At 48.3% G+C, this 25,573-nt stretch overlaps 1 protein-coding gene across 5 annotated transcripts in view; it reads right to left on the bottom strand.

The window, feature by feature from the left end:
- Positions 1-25,573, bottom strand: part of SLCO3A1 (solute carrier organic anion transporter family member 3A1) — a 547,211-nt gene that overhangs the window by 59,383 nt on the left and 462,255 nt on the right. For all 5 annotated transcript variants that reach the window (XM_039479926.2, XM_039479925.2, XM_039479924.2 and 2 more), the window contains exons 3-4: positions 19,379-19,477; positions 9,365-9,628 (exon numbers count right to left, since the gene is read on the bottom strand). In XM_039479926.2, the coding sequence (XP_039335860.1) occupies positions 9,365-9,628; positions 19,379-19,477 (363 nt within the window). The remainder of the gene's footprint in view (positions 1-9,364; positions 9,629-19,378; positions 19,478-25,573) is intronic.

The raw sequence follows: 25,573 nt of genomic DNA, 5'->3' as shown, positions 1-25,573 counted from the left end.
GGCTGCCCATTAGCCAGTGTAAAGCATGAAGCAAGTGTCTGCAGAGGCGCACTTAGCTTCCTGCAAGCTGCAGCTCCAAATTGGTGTCACCTCAGTCATTTCCGACCCTCCAGAGTGTGAAGTCGGAAAAGCTCAGGCGCCGCTCAAGATCGCAGAGACAAAGAAAGAAGCCTGGGAGGCAGCAACGTCTTATTCAAACCCACCACTGTGTCTTTCCAGGTCAGAGTCAGCAGAGAGAAAAGGACTAAGGGAATAGTCTTTTGTAAGCAAATAGGCACTTTCACTACTCCACGTGAACCCCTAAGAACTCTGACGAGTGGTGGCCCACCTCCGTGGCAGCAAAGCTGACTGCATTTGACATTCATGAAAACTCTAACAATGGGAGCATTCACTCTGCAAAGTCGGGAAAGGGAAATAGTGACATTCACAAAAGAAACCGTGGGGGTGACAGACCCAATTGATAAAATAATCATCTTTAAGCCTAGAGTTCCTGGTATTATTTCCTCATGTGTTGGGTTTACAGCGGGTCTTCTCAGAGCCTTCATGTGCTAATACATCACTTAAGAATCTCCACGAGGGTTACATAGTCTACAGTATCTCAAGCCTATTTGGTGGGTGAGTCCCCTGGCATTAATGTCCCCTGCCTATATAAATGCAGGAGGACCAGCTCTCATCTGTTGGCACCCAGAGGAGGCCACTCAAAGAACCCCATGGCTTCTGGCATTCATTTGCAATTGGGAGTTTACACAGAATCATCTAGGGGGCTTTGAAAATATCCAGATGCTTGGACCCCTTCTCTACCCACAGAATCAGAATTCCTGGGCTGTGGCCCACACACAGGGCAGTTCAAGAAACTTCACAGGTGAGGCTGACTCAAACTCCTGGCTGGGAAGCAAGGGCTCCTCAGATCAAGTCCAGATACTTCAGAAGGGTAGTGCTAAGGCTTTCAATAACTCATTCATAATTTTGCCAAAGCCTCCACGAGCAGCTTCAGATACCAGGAACTGCTGGTGTGGGAATGGCCTAGCCTGCCTTCCAGCATGCGCTTTTCTTGAACCAGACGTCTAGCTCCCAACCATGTCTCGGGCGTTCCTGCCCATGTGTCTCTGCTCATCCCGTGCCTCTTCCCAAAGCTCCTCTCTCTCCATCTGCGGGGATCCTGCTCGTCCTTCCAGATTGGGGTGAAATGCTACAATCTTCAATCCAGCGTCTCCAATCTGGGTAACTGGTTTAACATCAGTCACCCCTCCCTGTCTCCCCTACCGCCTGCCGGCTCTGATGTCCTGATCCCCGTTCAGTAGCATAGAGGTTAGTCCCCTTCCTCTGGTCCTCAGTTTATCCCTTTGAACCTGCTGTGAGCCTTTCCCCTTCCTACCTTTTATTCTGGAAGCATTAGCCAAGTGGCCACAGAGTTAATGTGAATAAAATAGTTCCGAGTCACCTCTGTTTGATGAATAAGGAGTGAAACAAAGTCAGCCAGCTTTTCTTGGAGCTGACCTTCTCAGAGCCTTTAATATGCAAACAACATATGAATCTCAGAGAGGGTCAAATAACACACAGGTTCCCAAAGTTATGTGACCACGTAATCATTTCCCCACCCTTCTGTTATTGCTGCCATTGATTTGTTTTTCCCTGAGCATCTCAAGGGACCCTCATTGGGAAATGCGGCCTTCTAATTATTTCCTTCATTCAACACACACTCCAGGAATATCAACAAAGTGCCAGGCATCATGCCAGGCGGCCTCATATGGTTTGTCTCTGTAGCTTTGCTGAAATAACCTGAGAAGTGCAGCTGCAGCTTATCTAGGGACCTATCCCTCCAGTGCTGTCCCCAGCAGGTCCCCTATCTGGGGACATTGTTGAACTTAAGCCAGTGACCAGTCTGGTCTGTAAGGACGTACAAAAACAACTCCGGTGATATGGCGGAATGTAAACCACAGCCCGGCACAAGATGCCAAGTGTTTGAGGTGGTGGCAGAGGGTCTCCTTCACCATGCAATCAGGAAAGAGAAACCTGAACGGGAAACCCACACACGGAAGAGCATGGTCTGAAGACACAGTGCATGATAAAAAACACTCAGCCGGTTACCCGGCAGAATGAGGATTCTCAGATCACCAGGCTCCTCACAGTAACATTATGCTGAAAGTCAAAGGGAAAAATGTGGCAGAAACAGACTGCTAGATGGTAATGGATGGAGGAGGCCAAGGCGCAGAAGCCAGAGGCGTGAGCTGCGTTCTGTGGCCAGGCAAACCTGTGGCTGTTGCTGAAAGGTGGGACGCACTGAGGTGGGGTGGGGATGAATGTGCTCTCTGCCCAAGATATAAAGCACCTGCCAGAAGATGAGCAAGTGCCAACAGGAAGCCCAAAGTCCCCAGGGCAAGTCAGCTCTGGCACCAGGGCTGGCACATCCTCTACCATTCAGCAGCTGGGGTGCCAGGAGCAGACCTTCTCCAACACAGGTAGTCACGTGTGGGCTGGCGGTGGCACTCAGGACCCCTGACGCTCTTGTCCAATCTACGTCCATGGATTGGTCACACACAGGAAAAAATCCTGAGGAAACAGAGGGCAAGGGAGCTTTGGGGAAAACAGCAATCCATTTACTCCCTCCCCATATCAAATAGCAGGCACTGAGCACCTGCTGTGCACCAGAACATGCGCAAAAACAGCTGCAGTCCCTGCTTTCATGAAGCTCACAGAGTAAGGGAATAAAGAAAAATTACTCACACCTGTAAAGGAAAATCATGACGCGCCTTGGAAGGGGCACCACCAGGAGGTCAGGAAGATGCTCCTAAGACATGATACATGAGGGCCAGGCACAGTGGCTCACGCCTATAATCCCAGCACTTTGGGAGGCTGAGGCGGGTGGATCGCGAGGTCAAGAGATCAAGACCAGCCTGGCCAATGTGGTGAAACCCCTGTCTCTACTAAAAAATACAAAAATTAGCTGGGCATGGTGGTATGCACCTGTAGTTCCAGCTACTCAGGAGGCTGAGGCAGGAGAATCACTTGAAACCTGGGAGGTGAAGGTTACAGTGAGCCAAGATCGTGCCAGTGCCACTGCATTCCAGTCTGGTGACAGAATGAGATACCATCTTAAAAAAAAAAAAAGAAAGAAAGAAATAAAAGTGACATATAAGCAGAAGTCTGGAGATGAAATCAGAATTCCAGTGGAGGGAACAAATGTAGAGTCCTAGGAGGAAGGGAGCCTGTGAAATCAGGAGAACTAAAAAGAGGCTGGTAAGGTGGGCGTGCAGGGAACAGGGCATGACTGGCATGAGAAAGGGCTGGAGGGACTCAGAGACCATGGAAGGACTTTGCCTGCATCCCTTAAAGCAAGAGGCAGCAACTTGATCAGATGTGTTCTGAAAAGATCACAGCGTGGACAGCAGCCTGGAGGCCCCAGGGCATGCTCGGGTGTGGAGTGTTACCTTGTTTGTGTTAACAAGGACTCTCAGATCACCAGAGATCTAGAGCAGGCTGGAGAGAGATACGGGTGGTGAAATCTGCCGAATTCCAAGATCACAGCATTGTTGGAGGGGAGAGGAGGTATCAAGGACCCAGGTGGATCCCAGTTCCTCAAGAGGTGAACCTTCTCTAGAGCTTGGGCTCTGCATGGCCTCTTTTGGAGGGTGAGCAAGCTGAGTAGAAGTGTAAGTTTCTCAGACACAGGAAGGGCGTTGTTCCATGGGCCCCAGGCTGATTCCCTTTCTCCTCTTTCATCAGTATGAACAATTTATGAACCCTTACAGCAAACAGTGGAAAGAGCACGGGATTTGGAGTCTGGAGACCGAGGTCCAGCCCAGCCGTGGGAATCTGGGTAACTGGTTTAACATCAGTCACCCCTCCCTGTCTCCCCTACCGCCTGCCAGCTCTGATGTCCTGATCCCGGTTCAGTAGCATAGAGGTTAGTAACATAATCACCACATCAGCCACCTGTGGGGAGGTCCATGCAAGAGCTCTGGAAGTCATAACTGATCTCTTAGATTTGCGTGGTGGTTTTAAAGACTCTGAGCCTGAGGCCCCAGCCCTGCCCACTCGGCCGGCACCTGCTGGCACCTGCTGTCTTTTCTGGGACAGGAAGAGACCACTTGGTAGTCAGCATGAAGCGCTCAGAGACAAGAGTGCTCAGCTTTTGATTGCCCTGCTCTCTCAGCGATCAAAGGCAGGACTCTCCCTTTGGATTTTAAACCTCTGGTGTGGTTACACTCCTCCCAGCTAGAAAATCTGGCAGAGGGTCAGGACAGGCCAATGCTTGCAGGGAGTTGCTTCTTCCCTTCCTTTCAGGCTGCAGCTGTGTCTGGAAGAGCCATCATTTTAGGATACATGTGTGCTGTTGCAGCCAGCAGCCGGAGTTTTAATACAGTCTGTTAAGAAGTCAGTTAGCGTCTGCTGATGCCACTTATTCCTTAAGAGAGTGTCCATTTACTGTTAGAAGGGGCAGCATAATGCCATGGTTAAAAAGACAGACACTGGAGCCTTTGCCCAGGGTTCAAAGGCCTTTCCTTCCTATCTACAAGCCTCACTTTCCTTATCGGTAAATGGTACCAATGCCTCCTAAGGCTACAGGGATGAAATATGACAGTGCATAAAAAACAATCATTACCTGCTATTTGCACATGTGTCCACATGTATACATACATGACGCTGACAAGAAAGTATTCACTTATTATTTCATTCAACCAGTATCACCTACATGCTATGCACTGTTCCATGCATTGGAAATGAACTACAGCTTAGTCCCTGGAAAACGCACGACCTTTGGGCAGATACAGACAAGCAGCAAGACTGCCATGGTCATGTGTTTACTGATGCTTTGAAGGGATTCCGTGGACCTCAGAGGAATGCAGCTAACTTAGCACTGGGTACATGGGGGCTTGTACATAGAGGGGTTCTGGGGGACTTCCTGGGGAGGTGAGAACAGAGTCTGGCTCAGAAGTGAACTGAAGGAGGAAGGGCATTCCAGGGAGAAACAGCAGCAAACAAGAGACTGTCTTCCAGGGACTGTGAAGAGCTACAGGGAGGAGGCAGACAGACATGTAGCTGCAGAAGAGACCCTGCCATGTCCATCAAAGCCCCTCAGGGCAAGAGACGCTGGAGACAACTTGCAACGAAGCACAAAACTGTGGATGTGAGATTTAACACACTATCTGAGGATGATTCTATGCATTTGTCTATTACAGCCCCTGAATGTCTTCTCTCCAGGCGTAGCCTCTCACAAGCAATTGTGCAAACTCTGAGCATTTGCTAGATTCAGCACACTGGGTGCAGTCTTGCCCACACACAGCTTTGTGTAAAAAACAGGTCATCCAAATTGCAAGGTCAGGGAGGAGCAGGGCCAGAGCCAGATCTTAGAGGAAAGTTATTTGGTGGCACAGTCAAGAAGTAAACACGTGCCTTGGCTCAGCAGGCGCCCATATCAGGGACATACTGGAGTCTAACAACCTTCTGTGCATCTGCTTTCTGCACAGTAAGATGATTATGGGGTGGCTGCTATGAGATGGGGACTTCCAGGGTATCCTGGAGCAAGCCTCTGGGCTCTCCATCTCTCAGCTTTGGATAAGGTTTGCAAACCCAATTGATGGCCCCCTGTTGGAAGCAGGCCTTTGAAACCTGCTGTTTTTAGTGCAGTGCCCTGAAAATCAAACCAGAGACCCAGACCCCCTATCACCAGAGCTTGGTTTCCTCATCTGTAGACAGGAAGAAACAGTGATACTGACCTTACACAGCTTTGGTAAAGACTAAACCGGACACCACATGTGAAACTGAGAGGCGTTCAGTGGCGTGGCCAAGCCTGCATGATTAAGAAGTGGCCGAGCTGGATTTGAACCCAGGTGGGTCCACCTCAAAGCCAGCAGCCCCATTCTCTCTCAGGAGCAGGGGAGACTCCGTTCCAGACAGGGGCTGGAAGGCTCCTGTTGGTGCAATGCCAGCTCTTCTCAGAGGCCTTAGGTGTTGCAGAATATGGCAGGGTACACAGATTCATGGCCAAAGAAGAATCCCATTTGCAAGCTCAGACAAAACAGATGAGAAATTGCAACATACAGGGTTGAAGAGTGTCAATGTTGTGTATACACGCGACACTGTCCAGCTGATTAATGCCCACAAATGCGTAGCACACTGCAGATACAGCACACTGTGGTGGCAGCATGGGCTTTCTAGCATGCAGGGCTACCTGGCATTCCAACACCCTTCATCCAGTTTGGCAAAGCTCATACGGCAACCACATGAGTCTCACATGGAGAAATCAGTCATGTAAATGACAGTGGCCCCAACTTCATGCATCGGCACGTGAAAAATTTACTAGCACAATAGCTCATTTCACTGTATTTTGGCTCTTAAAGAGTCTTATAGAAGCACTTTCTTCCTTTTAGTCCATTATGGACCAATTGCCTCTGGGAATTGTTAATTCTAAATGAAAATCATTAACCATCAGAAGTGAAGCCTGTGTGTACACAGATCACAATCTGTAATCAATGAGGCCTCGCCGGTCGCAGACTCGTCTACCTGACTGTGTGCTGGTCAGCTCAGTGGCAGCTCAAGCAGTGCCTGCTTACTTTGTCACTGACCTTGCCTTTTGCACCCTAGCAGAATATAAGCTCCAGAATCTAAACCGCTTTAGTCAAGGCCATGCTCAGCACCTAGTAGGGTGTCCGTAGCTACCAATGGAATAAAACAAATGAGTTAATGAGCGACGGAATCATAACCTAAGAAGGCAGAAGCCACAGCAGCTCTCAAGACTCAGCTCAGCTCTGCCTCTGACCCTTCCCTCACCGCGACGCATGGCCCAGGAGCGGTGGGCTTCTCTCTGCCTCTGCTGCATTTCTGTAACCACCTGGACTGCTTGTTCTCAAAACACTGGGCTGCCTTTGCTGACTTGGAGGCCTGGTCCTATGTGGGATGGTGAGCTCTCTGATGGCACCATTAAATCTTTTTCATCTTTTTATACTCAGAGATGAAAGATAAGTGATGACTAGTGCAGCTCTTACAATCAGAGCCCTAGGGAAACAGGGTCATCATCCTGAGACAGGGAGCAACCTGGAAATGCTGGAGTCACCCAGGGCCAGAGTGTCCTTTGAAAACCCGACTCTCACACCTGCCCAATTTATTCCTGGGGGTCTGGTTACCGGGATGCTTTCTGTGGATGGCTGTTCTATTAGGGGAGCAGCAGGCATCACCCTCCTGCTACTCGGGAAGTGGGGATGGGGGGGTTGCAGGCACCTTCCTTGCCTGGGGGCTGCTGGAGCTAAGCTTATTTTATTCAGCCCATGTGCATGGGGGAGGGGGCATTCCAAGCAAGCCAAGGCAACCACAGAGGACACCAATTGGCTGACCTTCTCATCTACCAAGGCATTCTGGAACTTCAATGTTATGGACAATTCCAAATACTGTACATTTGTCTATTACAGTCCAGCACTGGTAGAAACCATTGTGGAACTGACATACATTAGGATATTAAATGTGTCTCTTTTCAGAGACAGCACAAGCTCTTCAGATTCCTCATGGACTAACAGGTACGAGTCACAGACAGTCTTCTGGAGCAAAGCTTTCATTCTCGAGGCAGCAATGTCAGTGAGGAACCGTGTTATTACAGTTTTACACTCGTGGAAATGAAGCAGGGCAGAGTAAATGATCGCAGGGCTTGGTGAGGAACAGAATGGGGGCTGAGGACAGCACAGACCAAGCTTCTCTCCACGAATCTCTAGCGTCTCCATAGAAGGTGCACACTGTTACACAGAAGCTTAGTAAACAGACTTTCACCGCTAGGAAACATCTAAATTGAGCATGGGAAGGCTGCATCTGCTGCCGCTGAAGGTTGGCCCGGCTGAGTGCCTGATTCTTGCACAGAGGACTCACCACCCCGCTTTTGCAACCCAGCTTCCCCGGGAAGTAGTGCCTGACCTTGCTCCTGCCTGCATGAGCCCGCTCATTTCTAAAATCCAGCAGAACTTCAGGGGACCTGAATAAGGAGTCGTGTGCATTAAGGAACCCCACGCGTACCTCGCCTGATAGCCACTGAGCAGCTCCTGAGACTGCCAGGCTACCTTCAGCTCCCCGTCATTCTCGTCTTTAAAGGATTTTGTGAAGACCGAAACAACTTAGGGGGTGGTGGGTTCTCATTCTCATTCTGCATCACTGTTAATGCTTCACCATTTTGCCAGAAAAGTTGCACATTTTTTTCTTTAAAAAAGGATAGCAAGAGCTTTGCTGCATTCTAACGTGTGATTGTGTTATTAAGACGGAGTTAATATTTCTTTCTGCAGGAAAACATCTCTCATCTTTAGTGGAGGCAATTGAAGGACAAAGTGAATCTAAAATGTACTTTGGCTGGGCACGGTGGCTCATGCCTGTAATCTCAGCACTTTGGGAGGCCAAGACAGGTGGATCATGAGGTCAGGAGATCGAGACCATCCTTGCCAACATGGTGAAACCCCGTATCTACTAAAATTAAAAAAAAAAAAAATAGCTGGGTGTGGTGGCTACACCTGTAATCCCAGCTACTTGGGAGGCTGAGGCAAGAGAATCGCTTCAACCCATGGACTGTCAAGAGATGGAGGCTGCAGTGAGCTGAGATTGCGCCACTGCACTCCAGCCTGGGCAACACAGTAAAATCTCGTCTCAAAAAAAGAAAAAGAAATGTACTTTGGAGGTGGCTTTTTTTTTTTTTTTTTGAGATGGAGTCTCGCTCTGTCACCCAGGCTGAAGTGCAGTGGTGCGATCTCAGCTCACTATAACCTCTATCTCCAGGGTTCAAGCAATTCTCCTGCCTCAGCCTTTCCAGTAGCTGGGATTACAGAAACCTGTCATCATGCCTGGCTAATTGTGGTATTTTTAGTAGAGACGGGGTTTCACTACATTGACCAGGCTGGTCTCAAATTCCTGACCTCAAGTGATCCGCCTGCCTTGGCTTCCCAAAGTGCTGGAATCACATGTATGAGCCACGGCACCCGGCTGGAGGTGGCTTTTTAAAGAATGCTGATAACCAGGCAAAGGAAGCCAACTTCAAAAGTCCTTTATTGCTTCCAGGTGCTTGTAAGTGGCCTGAAAGAGTTCAAGAGAGCTCCACGGGATATTCTGCTTCCTTCTAAAGACATTTATGTTTATTAAATGTCAGGTCCTGTATTAACCCCTGGGTCTCTTTAACAAATGGTAGCTACTTTATTTCTGTTTGTATTAAGCAAGTCACGTTATTTACGTCTCAGGAATAAGTTAAGTGCCCAGCTGGTAGAGGCCAGTCACGCAAGCCAATATTATTTTGCCTCCACCAAGTCCCCAGGCACTCCACTTCTGGGTGCCACCCCTTCACTCACCACCACCATCCCGATCCCCATACTGTTGTGAGCAGCGGCGGATGAGACCACTTTACCTCTCAGCTGTTGGAAGCAGGAGGCACTGCTGTCTGGCTCCAAGGGGTGCCTCAGGACCCCATTGCTGGGCTTGGGCCTCTCGTATTCTCTTTCGGGGAGCATGGCCTGCTGGCTCTCCATGGCGGGGTCTGAATGCGGGGGCAAGGACTGTGGAAACCCGAACATCAAGAGGGAAGAGAAGAAGAGTAAGGCACCGCAGAGCAGAAAGCCACCCCACCAGGCTCCGATCCAGCGGGGGTCGTCCGGAGTGATGTCCAGGTTACCTGCAAATGGAAAGAGCACAGTTTAGTGGGAGAACAGGACGCGGGACCACTGGGGATTTTGCTGAGAATCAGAGTCAGCTGAACAGAGAAGGCCGGGGCTCTAGAAATGACTTTGTGTCGGGAAGACCGGCTGCCAGGCTACGCAGCCGACTGTTCCACATCAGCCCTTCCGTTTCCCGCAAAGCTGAAGACTGATCACATTCCCTCCTTAATTTTCCTGTCTGCCCTGTGTTTGTATCCGTCTAAACAAAAACAGCGAGAAGCCAGACATTCTCTGACTGGCTTGGCAGAGCTGCCAAGGTTTACTCAGAGGAACACAAGGAGCCGTTTCTGGTTCAGGGGTAAGAGTTTCACCGGTGTATTCACTCCTGGCTTCCAAACACTGGCTCATCTGGGATCTCACTCAACACCCCACTTGCTGTCTTAAATTAGGTTCCCAGCTCAGAAGGGGAGGCAAAGAATAGGGTTTTAGCGCATGGCCACCGAAACCAGGCTGCCTGGGTTACAGTCCTGCCCCTTTCTCTCTGTGTGACCCTAGGCCAGTGGTGCGAATTCTCTGTGCCTCAGTTGACTGATCTGCACAGCATCGTGATAATGGCAGTACTTAGTTATTGGGAAGATCAGATGACCACACCAGAGATAAAGTCTTCAGAAGAGCTCCTGGCACCTGCTTGGGCACCCAAATGATGGCAGCACCTTATTTATGATGAGGGTCCTCCATTTCCAGGCTACTAGTGGAGAGGTTAATGCCAACCTTGTTGGTGGCCTGTAGCTTGGCACCAGGTCTCTATTACAAAGCTTTGCTGCTAACTCCTTTGCTTAAAGGTGCTATGTATGTGGTTTGGTGACCTTGTACCACGACTTCTCTGATTTTGCCAGCTAAGTCACAAGAACATAAACTTCAGCTTACCCCTTGGTACAGTTTTTTTCTTTCTCTCTCTTTACAACTGCCTTGCAGAGCACAGCTCCCAGGCGAGCTGCTTAGAAATGTCTCTTTGATAATAAACCATGCCCCTGGAACACGGAAGGAGATCTGAGCAATGGTGTATGAGGTCAGACCAGCAGCGCTGCAGGCCTGGACCAGATGGATGGACAGCTCTGGGAAGAGTAATGACCACAGACATCAGATGAACACTTCAGCATTCATAAAATGCTCTCCCTGAAGACTACTCAGCTAGCATTAATGATAATGCCAGCCATCATTTATTGAGGGTTTCCTCAGTACCACGCATTCTGCAGAGCACATTCTTAACTGTTCCAGCCGACCTTCCCCATAATTCTACAAGGCAGGACTTTCATTATCTTTATTTTATATAGATGGAGAAACTGAGGCTTAGAAAGTTAGGTTCCTTGCCCAAGTTCGCAGAGCTGAAGAACAGAACACAGGGATACGTGCAACCAAGCTCATGCTCTCCTCTTTCTGTTCCACCACCTCTCTTGAATGCCTAGACTTTGTTTTGGGCTCCCTGTAGGGCCTGAGATGAATGATCAATTTCTGCTCTTTGTACAATGGGTCTAAGGCCACCAGCTTTTCTAGTAGGAAGCAAGGGGCCTTTGGAACACTGGTAGTCACTGTCCTGGAGACGCTGGTATACACCCAGCAGCAATAACAGCACTACAATGGACCAGATGCTTCTGCATAGCTACATGCTGGAAAGGAGACAGTGTCAGCTTTGAGGACCTGGGGACAAATCCCAGTTCTGCCACTTCCTACCATGTGATACTGAGCAGGTTACTTACCCTCCTTGAGTCTTAGCTGTATCATTTGCAAAATAAAGACAGCTCCAACCCAGAGTGGTTGCAAGGATGACAGGCAATGAACAAGAATCACCTGATGCATAGTAGGCTCTTTATAGAGAGCAGATCTTGTGGTTTTCACTTGTATGTATAAGTTCATACTTGTAAAAGTTCATAAATGTACGTACCCGTACATTTTCACTTGTACGTATATGTTCATACGTATATAAATGAGAATCTCAAATAGGGATCTTTTTAAAAAGGGTACAGCATGTGCAAACACAAGGTGATCTTGAAAGCATCTTTATGTAAATGGGGGAAGAGACAAGGAAGTGAAATTGCCTTTGGGAGCTGCACAGGAATGTTTTCACTCGCCACTTACTGTGTCTCTTCACCTGCTGCCAAGCAATGAATGAAAACAAAAGACAGCAAAAGAAAGCTCAAGTGTTTCCCTCCATTGTCTCCAGGCGCCATAAAGGGGGAATTGAAAAGCCGGCAGATGTGAGCAGCTAAAGAGAGAGAAACCCTAGCAGTTGTTTGGGGGAACAGAATTAGAAAAGTCATAGATTAGTTAGGAAGTTAGTGACTGTTCCATGGGTGAGAAAACATCCCAGGGAGAGAGACAGCGATGAGGGAGGTGTGAACGTGTCAACGTGCTGTAGGTGTGTGTTTGGGTGGGGAAAGCCAACGTTGGCCCGCAGCTTCAAAGATGGGGATGGGTCTGTCACCTGTGTCAGAACCAAAGCCCGTCTGCCATAGGGCAAGCACAGGAGAAGAGGCCTACATGAAGGTGGTGGACGGCAGGATTCTGTAGATCCAAGACACTCATCACCAGCTGCTTTGGGAGGTATTGATTTTTTTTCTCCATTTCAATTATCCAGAGCACTGTGGCAGAGAGAGAAATAACACGCGGAGCGAAACCGCTCAGCTGTGGCGTGTGCTGCCCTCAGGGCAGGGAGGCTTGCTGAATCTCATCTGGGGAAGACAACTAATGGTTTGACCTGTCTGAGAATGTCTTATCTCTGGCCGTCTCTGTAACAAATACATTTTTTGTTGTTTTGAGGTAGAGTCTCATTCTGTCACCCAGGCTGGAGTGCAGTGGTGTGATCTTGGCTCACCACAACCTCTGCCTCCCGGGTTCAAGCGATTCTCCTGCCTCAGCCTCTTGAATAGCTGGGATTACAGGTGCCCACCACCATCCCCAGCTAATTTTCGTATTTTGGTAGATACAGGGTTTCATCATGTTGGCGAGGCTAGTCTTGAACTGCTGACCTCAGGTGATCCACCCACCTTGGCCTCCCAAAGTGCTGAGATTACAGGAGTGAACCACTGTGCCCAGCCAACAAATGCTATTTTTATGAGGCATTTTGGCGAGTTATGGTGAAAAATCTCCCTCCACCTGCTGGCAATTATTTGTCAATGCTTTATGGACACTGTTTCAGAACTAGTGATATTGAGGGGAAGTTCTCTGTGTGGCTGGAAGAGAGTGGTCTGGTAGGCATTATCAGTGTTTGCACTGGAAACTCCTTGTCTGAGGACAAAGAAGACGATACCTCCCTCACTCTGTGAAGTCTGGTGTAACCATAAGCCACAGAATTTTGCCTATGGAATACGAGTGAGGGGACATGTGTCACTGCTGGGTGGAAGTGTGTATGAGCTGGTGCACGGCTCAGCCCTCTCTTTCCACAGTATGAAACCTGACAGATGGTATCTGACAGGCTGCAGTAAATGAAGTCTTCCTGTTGACCTGCATTGGATCTAGTGCAAAGAAGAAAGAACTCTTTACTATTATAAGCTGCAGAGATTTGGGAACTGGTTGTCACTGCAGCATAACCTGCCTTCCCTGACTACAACAAAAAGTTTAGGAACTAAAAACCCATGTTCTATAAGAACAGGAGTCTCAGGTAGGCTTGGCATAGCAAAATTATTGTTTTAGACGAAGGTAGGGAGGAAGGCTTGAAGACCTCTTCGCTTCTCTGCTTGGTTCCATTGTCGTAATTTAAAAAGTGGCTGCGGTTTCAGCCTTTTGGCAAGGGCTGCCTTCAGTAAGAGGCCCAGAACAAAACCAAAGGCACCCATCTGTCTCAGTTACGTAGATGCACGCGATTGCCAACAAAACCAGGCACGTGAATGAAGAAAGATGCTGAATAAATGAGGCAAAGACAGCATCCCAGGCTGCGGCAACAGGCTGAGCCAAGGTGTGGTATACTCAGGGACTCTAAGTGCATAGGCTCGACTCCCTCCTGAAGCCACAAATCTACCCCGTGGTCACTCCAGACACGAGAAAATATGCCATTTCACTGGGAGGAGGGTCCGGTAAAGGGGAAGGGAAAAAAGGGAGCAGAGTAGAGCAAGGAGAGCCGTCTGCTGGGTGGACCATGAAATGTCTATGCACGTCTAGGGCTTGTCCTGACATAGGTGTCAACAGGTATAGAAGCTTCTCTCCTTTACAAGATTCTTCCTTCCCTTCCTTCCCCTCCTTCTTTCCTTCCTCCCTTCCCTCCCTCCTTCCCTCCCTTCGTTTCCTTCCCTTCCTTCCCTTTCTTTCCTTCTTTCTTTCTATCTCTTCCCTTCTCTCTCTCCCTGTCTCAACAGAAATTCACTCTGTCACTGAGGTTGGAGCGCAATGGCACAATCTCAGCTCACTGCAACCTCCAACTGCTGAGTTGAAGCAATTCTCCAGCCTCAGCCTCCTGAATAGCTGGGATTACAGGTGCCCACCATTATGCCCAGTTAATTTTTTGTATTTTTAGTAGAGACAGGGTTTCACTATGTTGGCCAGGCTGGCCTTTGAACCCCTGACCTCAGGAGATCCACCTGCCTCGGCCTCCCAAAGTGCTGGGATTACAGGTGTGAGCCACTGTGCCCGGCCTTACAAGATCCATTTTTATCTCTTCCACTCTTTGGATCTGACTTTGGGTTGTCCTAGTTTGTTGCTTGTATTGAGTAAGTTGAGAGCTGTTTGCTCCCTCTGCCAAACATCAACTGAACTATGGGGCTCACTGAGATTTTTACCTATTTCCAAAGTCAAATGAAAAGTCACTGGGAAAAGAGTTAAACCAGTTTAAAACCAGCCGACGGACCCACCCACACACTCATGAGGATACCTGAGACTGTGAGAAGATCAGCTTAAAGCAAACAGGGGACATTCTCTTCTCACTCCTGGGCTGTATGGACAAATTACCATGGCTTTGTGGGGATTTTATTTTATTTTTTTGTAGTTAATTTACCTATTTGTTTAACCTCTTTTGCTATGAGACTCAAGAATTCCAAGAGTATCATTAAGTTACAAACCTAATTAGAAAAGAGAAAGAGGAAGGAGCTAAGGCTGGAGGGTGGCACTGAACACCTAGAATCCCAGCCACTGGCCTCAGTAGTCCAAAATGAAGGAATCTGGCAGCAGCTGGCCCTCAGGACGGCAGAGCAGGAGGCTCTCAGTCTGCTGACCCTTTTGGTGAAGCAAACAGATGGCCGCATCCTGTTCCAGCTGCAAACGCCAAGCAGCCGTCTGCGAGGGCCGGCTGGTGTGAGCCTCAGGACAGGGCTGCACCAACGTGCTGGCGAGGCCAGGGCGTCTCAGCGAGGCCTCTGTCCAGGGAAGGGAGCCGCCTGCTGGCTAAATTCCTGGAGCTGTTTCAGGGAAGCCCGCTGTTCTGTTAAGAGTGTGGTTTTGAGGTCAGGCAGGCCTGGGGATGAATCCTTGCTCTATCTCTAGCTGCGGAAACTGTTAACCTCTCAGATTTCTCACGGTACGTATGGATTGCGTGCTTACCATACGCCAGGTGCTGTGCTAAACGCTTTGCATGAGAAACTCCAGCCATCCACACACAGACTCAGGATGTGTATGCCATGTCGCTGCCGGAATCACAGGACTCGTAAGGGGTGTAGTCAGGATGCAAATGGAGTCTGATTCCAGTGCTTGAATTCTTAACCATGGTATGATAATGCCTCGTCTAATGGTAGGACTTACACTCCCATGAGAATGCGCTGAGGCTCCAATGAGGCTGCATTTCGATCGCTTTAATAAGGGACCCAGCCATGGCTGCTGTGATTTCACTCCACTTCTTGTGCTAAACCCACGTCGTGAAGGTTGAACAAGTCAGTGATTAGAGATATCCTCTGCTACCAATTCCTTCTTTTTTTCAAGATCTGTTCTTACCTGGGTTTCAACTGAACAAAGAAAACCTAAAAACGAAGTTCTGGAGGCACTGTCATTTCCTCCCCCACCTCTCAGGGGAGGGACTGTCTCCTTGAGCTGAGGAGCAATGGGAGCCAGGCAGGGATCAAACGCGGATGAGAGCCAGCAGCAGCAGAAGCCCACGTCTAAGCGGAGCCAGCTGGGACCTCCAGGCAAGGGCCGCACGGGGGCTCTCACTCCAGAGCTGGCCCATGTCTACAACCAACCCTCCCTGGCAGCCCCAGCTGCATCTCCCCACAAGTTTCAACCAGGCTTCCTCACTGGAGTCTCCTCTTCATGCCGGCACCAGGCTATGTCATGGACGCCACCAGTTCCCTCCTCCAACTGCCCCAACCAGGCCTTCTGTGGACCTGCCTTGCCGCCTCTCCGCAATTTCAGCTGCTGCTCTTCCTGGAGCCCAGTCTGGGTTGGGACTTCAGAAACATGTGGCCATGCGTGTGGCTCTTGCATATTCATGCCTACAGCAAGGTTCCCATCCACTGCTCAGCCCTCAGGCTCTGTTTTACGAAAGCAAGGAAAAGACAGGGAAGGCCCTCGAGAAATCAAGAATACCCTCCCCAAATACAGCCCAAACCCACCCACGGGCGGCAAGTTTCAGTCACAAGATTAGAAACAGTAAAAACTGGTGGACAGGGCAGCATGCTGCGGCTGACTCCCTAACAGGATAAATGGGATTCTTCTGCCCTCTAGTGGTACAAGCAGCACCAACCCTCACGGTGCTTTTGGGAAGGACACAAAGATCCTGACTGAGGATGCACCTTGTGATCTTTAGAAACAGAAAGGAAGGTCCGCTGTCACTTGGTGGGGAAGGCTGCCCTCAGCAAGATGCCCAGACGGAACTGAAAAGAGCCCATCTGCCTTACATCCCTGCAGGCATCAAGTAGCCAAAGAGCCTGGAACCACGGGTCATGCTGCTCCAGCCTGGGCCTTCACAGGCAAACAGAGATGCTGAACACAGCAAGGTGGGAACAGCATTCCAGTCTGAAGGAACAGCCTCGGCAGACGGAGGGAAGTAGGAGTGGATGGGCTAAGCCCCCTCCAGCCATCTGTCTACCCACTGGCCATTTCAGGCACTGAGAAAAGATATCGTTTCATTCTCACAAGAGAGTTTGGTGAGTGAAATCTTGAAGTGGAAAGAACCATAGGTGGGCTCAGGAGATCTGGGTTTTATAGAGATACATTTCTTCGATTGGGGACATCCCTTCCCCTCTCTGTGACTCAGTTTCCTCATTTGTAAAATGAAAGTGTAAAGAATGATGTCTGAGGCTCTCTGCAGCTCTGACATTCTGATCATTCACAGGCTTTTGGTTCAAGGCCACCACTGATACCACTGCGGGCAAAATAGGCCACCTGGCCACTTTGCTACCCGTCAAAGCGGCTTCTTCACTGCACCAGGAGTAGGCCTCCTCTCTGTCCCCTCTGCTGGCCCTGTCTGGTGTTGCCTTGGGTGCGGCAGAGGAAGCTGGCCTATCTGTATGAGCAAGATGGAAACTGACTCACCTCATGTGTCCCGTCACTTCCCTGCCCACCCCTTACCACACTCCCTAGGAACTGGGTTCAAAGGGCCAGCCGACTGCTGCAACACAGCAGCAATCAATCACCTACCCAACAGATTCAGCACTTTAAAAGTGTAAATACATAGGGCTGCCTCTGATTTTTTTTTTCCCCACTTGGAAATTTGTAACATCATTAGCTACAAGTAAATGTATCAGTGGGATTAATGGAGTGAATCACAGAGCAACTTGATTGGATTTAAAACCACATTATTTCTTTGGGGTGAATTAGTAAATTTAGCACTGTCAAGAGATGATGGATTGAGAACCCGGGGACTGAGAGTTCTTATTGATCCTGAGGTTAGATCGGCACGAGAAGCAAAGGCTGGAATGGCTTCTCGCCCGCTGTTTTCAGAGAGAAAGGAAACATGGTTTTGCTACACGCTAAGCTACACGGAAATACAGTGATCCATTTCAGATGCAAAGCAGAGATGTGACAGCACATGGCAGGCAATGACCCAGATGGTCCCCTGAAATCCCTGCCACCTGTGTTCTGGTGCTTGTGTAATCATCCCTTCTCTTTCAATAACAAACCTGGGCAAGTGACTGGCTTCTAAGAAACAAAATACAGCAGAAGTAATGAGACGTCACTTCTGAGATTACGTTATAAAAAGGCTGTGGCTCCTGCCTCAGAGGCTCTCTCTCACCTTCTCTTGGGTTATTTGCTTCAGGGGTGTCACTGCAAGATCTCCCCCTCCTGTGGGCCCATGGCAGTGAGCATGGAAGTGAATCCTCCCCAAGTGGAGCCTTGGGATGCCCCAAGACCCAACACCTTGACTGCAGCTTCATGAAAGGTTACAACTGCCCAGTGAAGCTACAGATGCCCAGAGAAGCTGGTTCTATATTCCACACCCACTGGAAAACAAAAACAAAAACAAAAACAAAAAACAAACCACATAAAACTGTGTGATAAAAAAATGTCTGCTGTTTTAGGTCATTATGGTTTGGGTTTTTGTTTTTTCTTTTTGACAGACTCTCGCTCTGTCACCCAGGCTGGAGTGCAATGGTGCAATTTCGGCTCACTGCAACCTCCACCTCCCAGGTTCAAGCAATTCTCCTGCCTCAGCCTCCCGAGTAGTTGGGATTACAGGTGCATGCCACCACGCCTAGCTTTTTTTTTTTTTTTTTTTTTTTTTTTTGTATTTTTAGTAAAGATGGGGTTTCACCATGTTGGTCAGGCTGGTCTCAAACTCCTGTCATGTGATCTACCACCTGCCTTGGCCTCCAAAGTGCTGGGATTATAGGCGTGAGCCACCACGCCTGGCCGGCTTGGGGTCATTTCTTACGCAGCAACAGAAAACTAACATCCCACGTGACTTGCTTTGACTAATGAAATACGAGGGGAAGCACTGCATGCCATTTCTGAGTAGAGGCTTCAAGGGCCAAAGTGAAAGAGGTTTCCTGAGTTGGTAACTGCACAAGCTGGGGTCAGGATGGAACGTCTGCCAGCCTGGGCCCGGGGGCTGAGAATGCTTATGGATCCTGAGAAGAGATCGATAGGTGACCACGATGAGCCAAGTCTCCCTGCCTCTGACACTGCTCACCTACACCGGACATGTAGCGTGAGAAAGAAATAAGCCTTAGCTGTATAAGATCACTGAGGTCTGGGGACTGCCTGTCACCCTAACCCATCGATCTGGCATCCCATTCGATCCCACAGCCATGGATTGGGGAGCTCAGAGTGTTCTGAGAAATGTACTCGCACTTCCTGCTAGAAGCTGTTTCACTTGGAGTGGTTTTGAATGTGGACATTTCCTCACAAAGGGCACCACAACAGTGACTTCCAAAAGGATTTTCCAATACTCTGTCTCACTGACCCGGTTTGTACACCTGCACTTCCAGAACACAAGCTTCAACTTTGAGTTTGGAAAGCAGGATCCTCACAGCGGCTAACGGGCCCCAACTCAATGAGCATGTGCTGTGTGTTTCTACACAGAAACTCTCATTAAATTCTTTTCTGCCAGGCAGATATAATTATTGTTACCCTTTATTTATGGATAAGGAAAATACAGATTTAAGGAGTAAAATCAGTTACTGGGGGATATTCGGCCTCTAGGGAGATGCTGCAGGACTCAGACTTGAGTCAACCCTCTGAACCAACACTCATGTTCTCTGATCTAACCTCAAGCGAGCCTCAGCTCCAGGCAGTGGCATCAAGACTGTCTCTTAGCAAGAAGGCTTTAGAACCCATAGGCGGAAGCTGCATTTAGGAGGGAGGAAATGCTTGTGGATAGAAGGTAGACATAGAGAGGTATTCCTTACTTGTGTCAATGAAGACTGCATCCACATAGATTTTGGTACAGAAAGAGCCCAGGATAAACCCGCAGGCTGGTCCGAATACCAGCATCGTGAACAGGATTCCTGAAAGAAGATGATGAAAAAAAATAGATTACAAATCACCAAAGGTCAAGGAGATTATTTTACACTAATGAGACGAGCTGTCTGCTTTTACAGATGACACTGGAGGAATTAATCTAAAAATCCTAGAAGGGAAAGCACATATTTCTAATTGTTGGAAACTCTGCGAAAGCACTGTATATTTTGCTACAATTCTATAGTATTTTGGGAGGTTGCTTTGAAATTTGTGCCCCTTGCTTTCAGAGGACTTCACCCCACATCAAACATATTAAAATACATCCATATCTAACATTACTTTTTCTGCCATCCACAGTTTTGAAAAGACGTTTATAATTTTGCTTTTACATTCATTTGGCTTCATATAACTTGTTTAATTTATAGTTGGCTCACGTCCCTTGGCATCCATTGCGTAAACTCAGGAATTTTTGTGAAGTTAGGATAATCTATGCCGCAAATTATTTTTAAATATAATAAAACTTATGAGTCTGAAATTTAGCAAATCACAAAGTTCATACAGTGGTAGATATCTAACATGCAATTACATATTTATTAACTTCAATTCTTCAATGTCTCCCCACGTTTTGAAGTTATTATCGGTTTCCACTGTTGCTGTGGCTGTAACAGCTGTTCAAGAATTAAGCTTTTCTGTAGGACTTGAGGAGATGCCAGGCTCTGGACAGCGCGTAAGCATCTGATGGATATAATACATGGTCTTTTACACAGACATTTTGGGACACTCGGAAACAAGTACTGATCCCAAACTGAAACCCACAGGCTGTATCTATTTCAATTTCAATTTGGTAGACATTTCTGGAGCACTGACAGTTCTCCAAACACTGGCGGTAAAAACAGTAATAAAGAAGGGGCCCTTCCCTTTAGAAGCTGGCCATCTGATGAGGCCAGTCCATGCATGGCTAACTCCAACCCAGGCAGCTCCAAGGGTGAGTGCTAACTGACCACACGGGCACCTGAGGGGCAGGGTGAGAGACAACTTTCACTGCAGGGAGCTTAAGCCCAGCGGAGGGTAGCTCTCCAGCTTAGCCCATTCATAGGGGTAGATCAACTCAGCCTCAAACATCGGTGATGTCATTGTGGAACCAATCACATATTTCTTCATTCGATCAAGGTTCACTGAGCTCCTTCTGTGTGCCAAGGACTATTCTCAGGGTTGGGGACTCAGCATTGAACCAAACAGTAAAAAATCTTGGCCTCACTGACTTGAAGCTTTCCCTCCGCCCCAGCTCACTGAACTGGAGGGGTGAAAAACAATTTAAACTACACAGTGGAAGGCAAACGGTTTTTCAATACGGGGCAAAGGAAGCCAGGTGATTCAGTTTGCATGTTTGTCCCCTAAAAATCTCATGTTGAAATGTAATCCAGAATGTTGGAGGCGGGGCCTAGTGGGAGGTATTAAAGTGTGGGGCAGACCCCTCACAAATGGCTCAGCACCGCTGCCTTGGCCATGAGTACATTCTCACTCAGTCCACACCAGATCTGATTACTTACAGGAGTCTAGGACCTCCCCTCCTCCCTCTTGCTCTGGCTCTTGCCAGGGATCCCCCTTTGCCTCCTGCCATGACTGGAAGCTTCCTGAGACCCTCACCCGAAGCATGTGCCAGCACCATACCTCCCGAACCGTCTGCAAAACCATGAGTCACGTGAATCTCCTTTCTTGATAAATTATCCAGCCTCAGATGTTTCTTTATACCTGAACGAACTCACACACATTTACAGACAGGAACCCAGAACCCCCAAGCAATCACTTGAAGAGGGCTTATAGGATATGTGTGGTGAAGAAAAGAATGGAGAAAATATGGTTTATATCACAGAAACAGGGCTGAGCAAAATCCTACTCGGACATGAAGAAATCTGGAAGTTCAACTGCTTCCAAATGGTCACTCCACGGCCAACCAGAAACGACAGAATTTTATTTCTGTTAATATGCCTCATTAAAAAAAATGAAAACGTGTCACTTGGAGGGGGTGACATTCGCATGATTAGCACATTACCTCTGGTTTGCCGTAACTTAGATTAAGATAACCAAGGACGCAAAGTTGGGGGCAGGGGATGTTACTGGAAAAGATTTTTGGGGGATGGACTAGAATTTGGGGGCTGTCCTTAGTGGGGCTGTGGGTAGGGAGGAGAGCAGCAGGAAGAGGAACTGAGAAAGCAGCAGGAAGCAGGGCATGGAGAGCAGCTGTCCAAGTCAGGAGTGGCACCCATGCCAGACCTGAGAGAGTCCTGGAGCCAGCCTTCCCCTCCCATCCAGGCTGCAGACAGTCGGAAGCCATCAGTCAGAGTTACAGGCACTCTAAAGTCGGCTCAGCAAGCAAACTCACTGCTCAGGCCTTCCCAAAAGAATGGGAGGCAGAGCGCAGGAACACAGTTCTCTCGCCAAGGGTGCTGTGCCTACCCTTTTGAGTCATCATCCGCTGCGACTCCCAGCACCTCCCCTATCACCCATCATCAGAAGCCTTTCTTCCCTTAAAACTAAATACCTCTCCCAAGCGATGTATTCATCACAGATCCATGCCCTACAGACTGAATAGTGAGAGTTACGATTAGCACTTAATAGGTCAATGGACCGAGCCTTCGGTGTTCTTGGAAAAAGAGAAACAAGCAACAAGCTGCAGAGGGTGCATCAAGACTGTGCTGTCACCCCCATGCTTGGGGACAAAAGGGTTGACAGTGAAATCATAATAATCACAGTCATCACTGACATCACCATTACAGCACAGCCGGGGGTTCCAGGGTCCCAGGCCTCCTGCCCTCGTGCAGGGAAGGTGGGACGTCCCCCAAGCTGCTGACCTCGGCCGTCCACAGGAGCCCCACAGGGCCCTATGGTCCGGTGAGCAGGGCTGGTGGCTTGAACAGGGAACAGCAGTGGCCTGCTGTGGAGACACCAGTCCCGGAGGCATCCTTTCCACCAGGTTGGGTTGGGCACTCACCTGGGTTCCCAGTCCTTCTCTTTCCAAGTCACCACACCCTCCATACCTCATTTCCTAAAGCTATCTTTGAGTGAGAGGGGCTGGAGCTGGGAACAGGTCTCCCTGAGGCTCAGGAGCCCCTGAGCTAGAGATGATGCCTTATTCTTCTTTACATTCCTATTTCGCCCCAGTGCTGATGGACAGTAAGTTTGCCCTTTGTTGAAAGGATATGCGGATGAGCACACTAGTCACGGTGGCAGTGCAGAGGAAGTAGTGAGAGACTCTTCTTGGCAGTGGACTGCCCGAGCTCACCTGGCTACCTGGGGGCAGAGCTGGGACTCGGACTCAAACCTCCTCTTTCCTTCAGCAGCGCTCTTTCCCCAAGCCCTTCTGCGGCCGGCTCTGTGCTATGGACTCTCCAGTCCGACTGTGGGACTCACTAAGGCTACATAAAGGGTCAGGCCAGGTGCATGTAACCACAAGAATTTGGAAAATGTAACTGGAAACTTGGAATTTTCTGATGCAGAAAGAATTATTTAACTTTAATACTATTACTGATATAATAAAAGCATGAGGGGACATTTTGCTGATTCTAAATAGTTTATAAAAATGGACCAAGACCACTCTAGACACGTGTGAAGCAGCACGCCTGCTGTCAAGACTGTCCCTGTTGGGTGTCAGGACTTCTTTTAAAGCCAAGGTGCTTTTGGCACAAGAGAAAACAAATACAGCAATGAAGCAAAAGAGACAGCCCAGTAACAGCCCCTTACGGACACTGGCTTTATAACAAAGTGCGCATTGCACAACAGTGGAGAAAGAATGGTCTTTCCCATAAAGGGTGCTAGGACAATTTGCAACTATAGGGAGCAGAATGAGCCTCACCTCACGACATGTGCAAAACCCAATTCCAGGTGAATCAGAGACCTTATATGTGAACAGGAAAATATAAAAGCTTCTAGAAAATGACAGAGTAAAGTACCTTTGTGATGTGGGGAATAAAGACTTCTGAAACCAAACTTAAAAAACACTAGCTATTGAAACAAAAGATTGCAGTACAATACAATTAACATTTTCATTCATCAGAATGAAGCTGATTCATCAGAAGAGTTCACTAAGAATGTGAAATTGTGGGAAAATACATGTGTAACACATATATTTTTATGATACATGTAAGAAACAAAGAGTTCATATATAGACTATATAAAAACTAGTATGAACTGATGAGAAAGAGACAAACCAGGAGAGAAATCGACAGAAACCTTAATAGAAACGAGAAATCCAAAAGAACAATAATATGCAGGAAAATGATCAATCAGTCTCATTAGAATTCAGAGAAGTATAAACTTAAACCCCAATTAAATACTAGTGCATTTTCCGATGGTTAAAGATTCTGACACTACCAAGTGCTGGCAAAGACCTGAGCCTCTCTTACACTGCTAGGAGGCGTGCAAACTGGGCAATACCTTGGCAAAACTTGGCAGTGCCTGAAAAAATAAAGATAAACCAATCCAATGATGCACAATCCTGAGTCCTTGGAAAACACCCCACAGAATGTGTGCTGACGGACAAGGAGAAACATCCAAGAATGCTTGGACCAGCACTGTTTTTAAGATTTCCAAACTGGAAACACCCCAAATGCCCATACACGGCAGAAGAGAAAAACATAATGTGATCTCTCTATGCTCTACAGTTATTCTACAGCTAAGAAAACAGATCATTCACAGCTGATCATCAACAACACATCACCCACAACATGGCTGAAAGATGGAATGCCGAACGGAAGAACATGTGCTGTGTGATTCTGCTTACGCAGGATTCCAAACAGCAAAGTTAATGGTTCAGTGACAGGGAGTCAAACTATAAAGAAAACCAGGAAAAGAAATATTCCAGAAGTCAGAACTGCAGTTACTGTTGGTGGAAAGGAGAGATTCTCCAATACCGGTGTTGGGGTTCATTTGTTTATAGACTGCATGGAAGCTCATTCTCCCCAGTGTTGCTGCAAATTGTCCTAGCACCACTTACGGAAAATGGGCCAGAAAATTCCAGGTTTCCGGTTGTATATTCCAAATTCTTCTGGTTACATGCACCTGGCCTGACCCTGTAAGTCGCCTTAGTGAGTCCCATGATTGGACTGCATCTAGAAGGAAGTATTTGTTTCACAATGATTTGTAAGCTGTATATACACGTTTCATGCAAGAAAACATGATTTTTATATTTTTCATACACATATATGCGCATGTGTGATATACATACATGCACACACACGGCTATGTGAGTGCTTGCTGTGTGATGCCAGACTATGTGATTCACACGTTATCTCAGGATTCCTCCTAACTATGCATGGGTTGGGTGCTACCATCCCAGTTGCATCCAAGCAGGAATGATCCAAGCAGTTGCATCCCACTTAAGCAGCTCGCCCCAGGACACTCAGCTTCCCAGCTTCACCACGATCAGCCAATGCAAAACTGAGTCCCAGTTAGCTCAAGTGCAAACAGACAGGGTTAAAGAACAAAAACCACCAAGCTTTGCTATTCAAAGGCAGCTCCTTGAATTGAGGGGGCCATTCACATGTAGGGACACGATGACTCCGAAATAAAAACTTACAGCAGGGCGGCCCAGTTGCCCTTCAGAGGGCGGGTAGGGTGGGGTTAAGAGTGGGTTCTAGCGCCAGCTGGATGTGGATGCACGTACTACTAACCTATACTGCTTGGAAACCTGGTGCCCCCTCAGCCTCTCTGTGCGGCTTTGTTGCATCTGAAAAGTAACGTGCTAATAAGACATTTTATAGGGCTGTGGTGAGTAATAAATGGGAGCGATTGTTGGAGCCCAGCCCTGGCACAGATGAAGCACTTCGTAACATCCGTTTCCACTGATGCTCCCAGCGAACCACACCATGGCACCCATTCTGTTCTCTCTGCTTCCACCTGGCCTGGGTCTCCTGCAGGCTCACTGCAAGGCCTGCTCTTGGAAGAGATGGCAACACTGGCTGGCTACGGTGGTGCACACCACATTGAGGAAAATGTTGACCCTGTCATGTGATCCTTTATTTTTCTCTGTGTCAAAGTGTAGCATGGGGCGTGGCTCCCACGTGAACAGCCTGTGGGGCTGGGTGAGAGGACTACAGTCTTCCCAGGGAACAGCAGGCATCTGCTACCTGCTAGCATGAACTCTT

The sequence above is a fragment of the Saimiri boliviensis genome, chromosome 5, assembly GCF_048565385.1.
Source record: "Saimiri boliviensis isolate mSaiBol1 chromosome 5, mSaiBol1.pri, whole genome shotgun sequence".
Classification (NCBI taxonomy): domain Eukaryota; kingdom Metazoa; phylum Chordata; class Mammalia; order Primates; family Cebidae; genus Saimiri; species Saimiri boliviensis.
The sequence above is the reverse complement of the archived record's forward strand: the minus strand, read 5'-3'. Positions and strand labels throughout refer to the sequence as shown.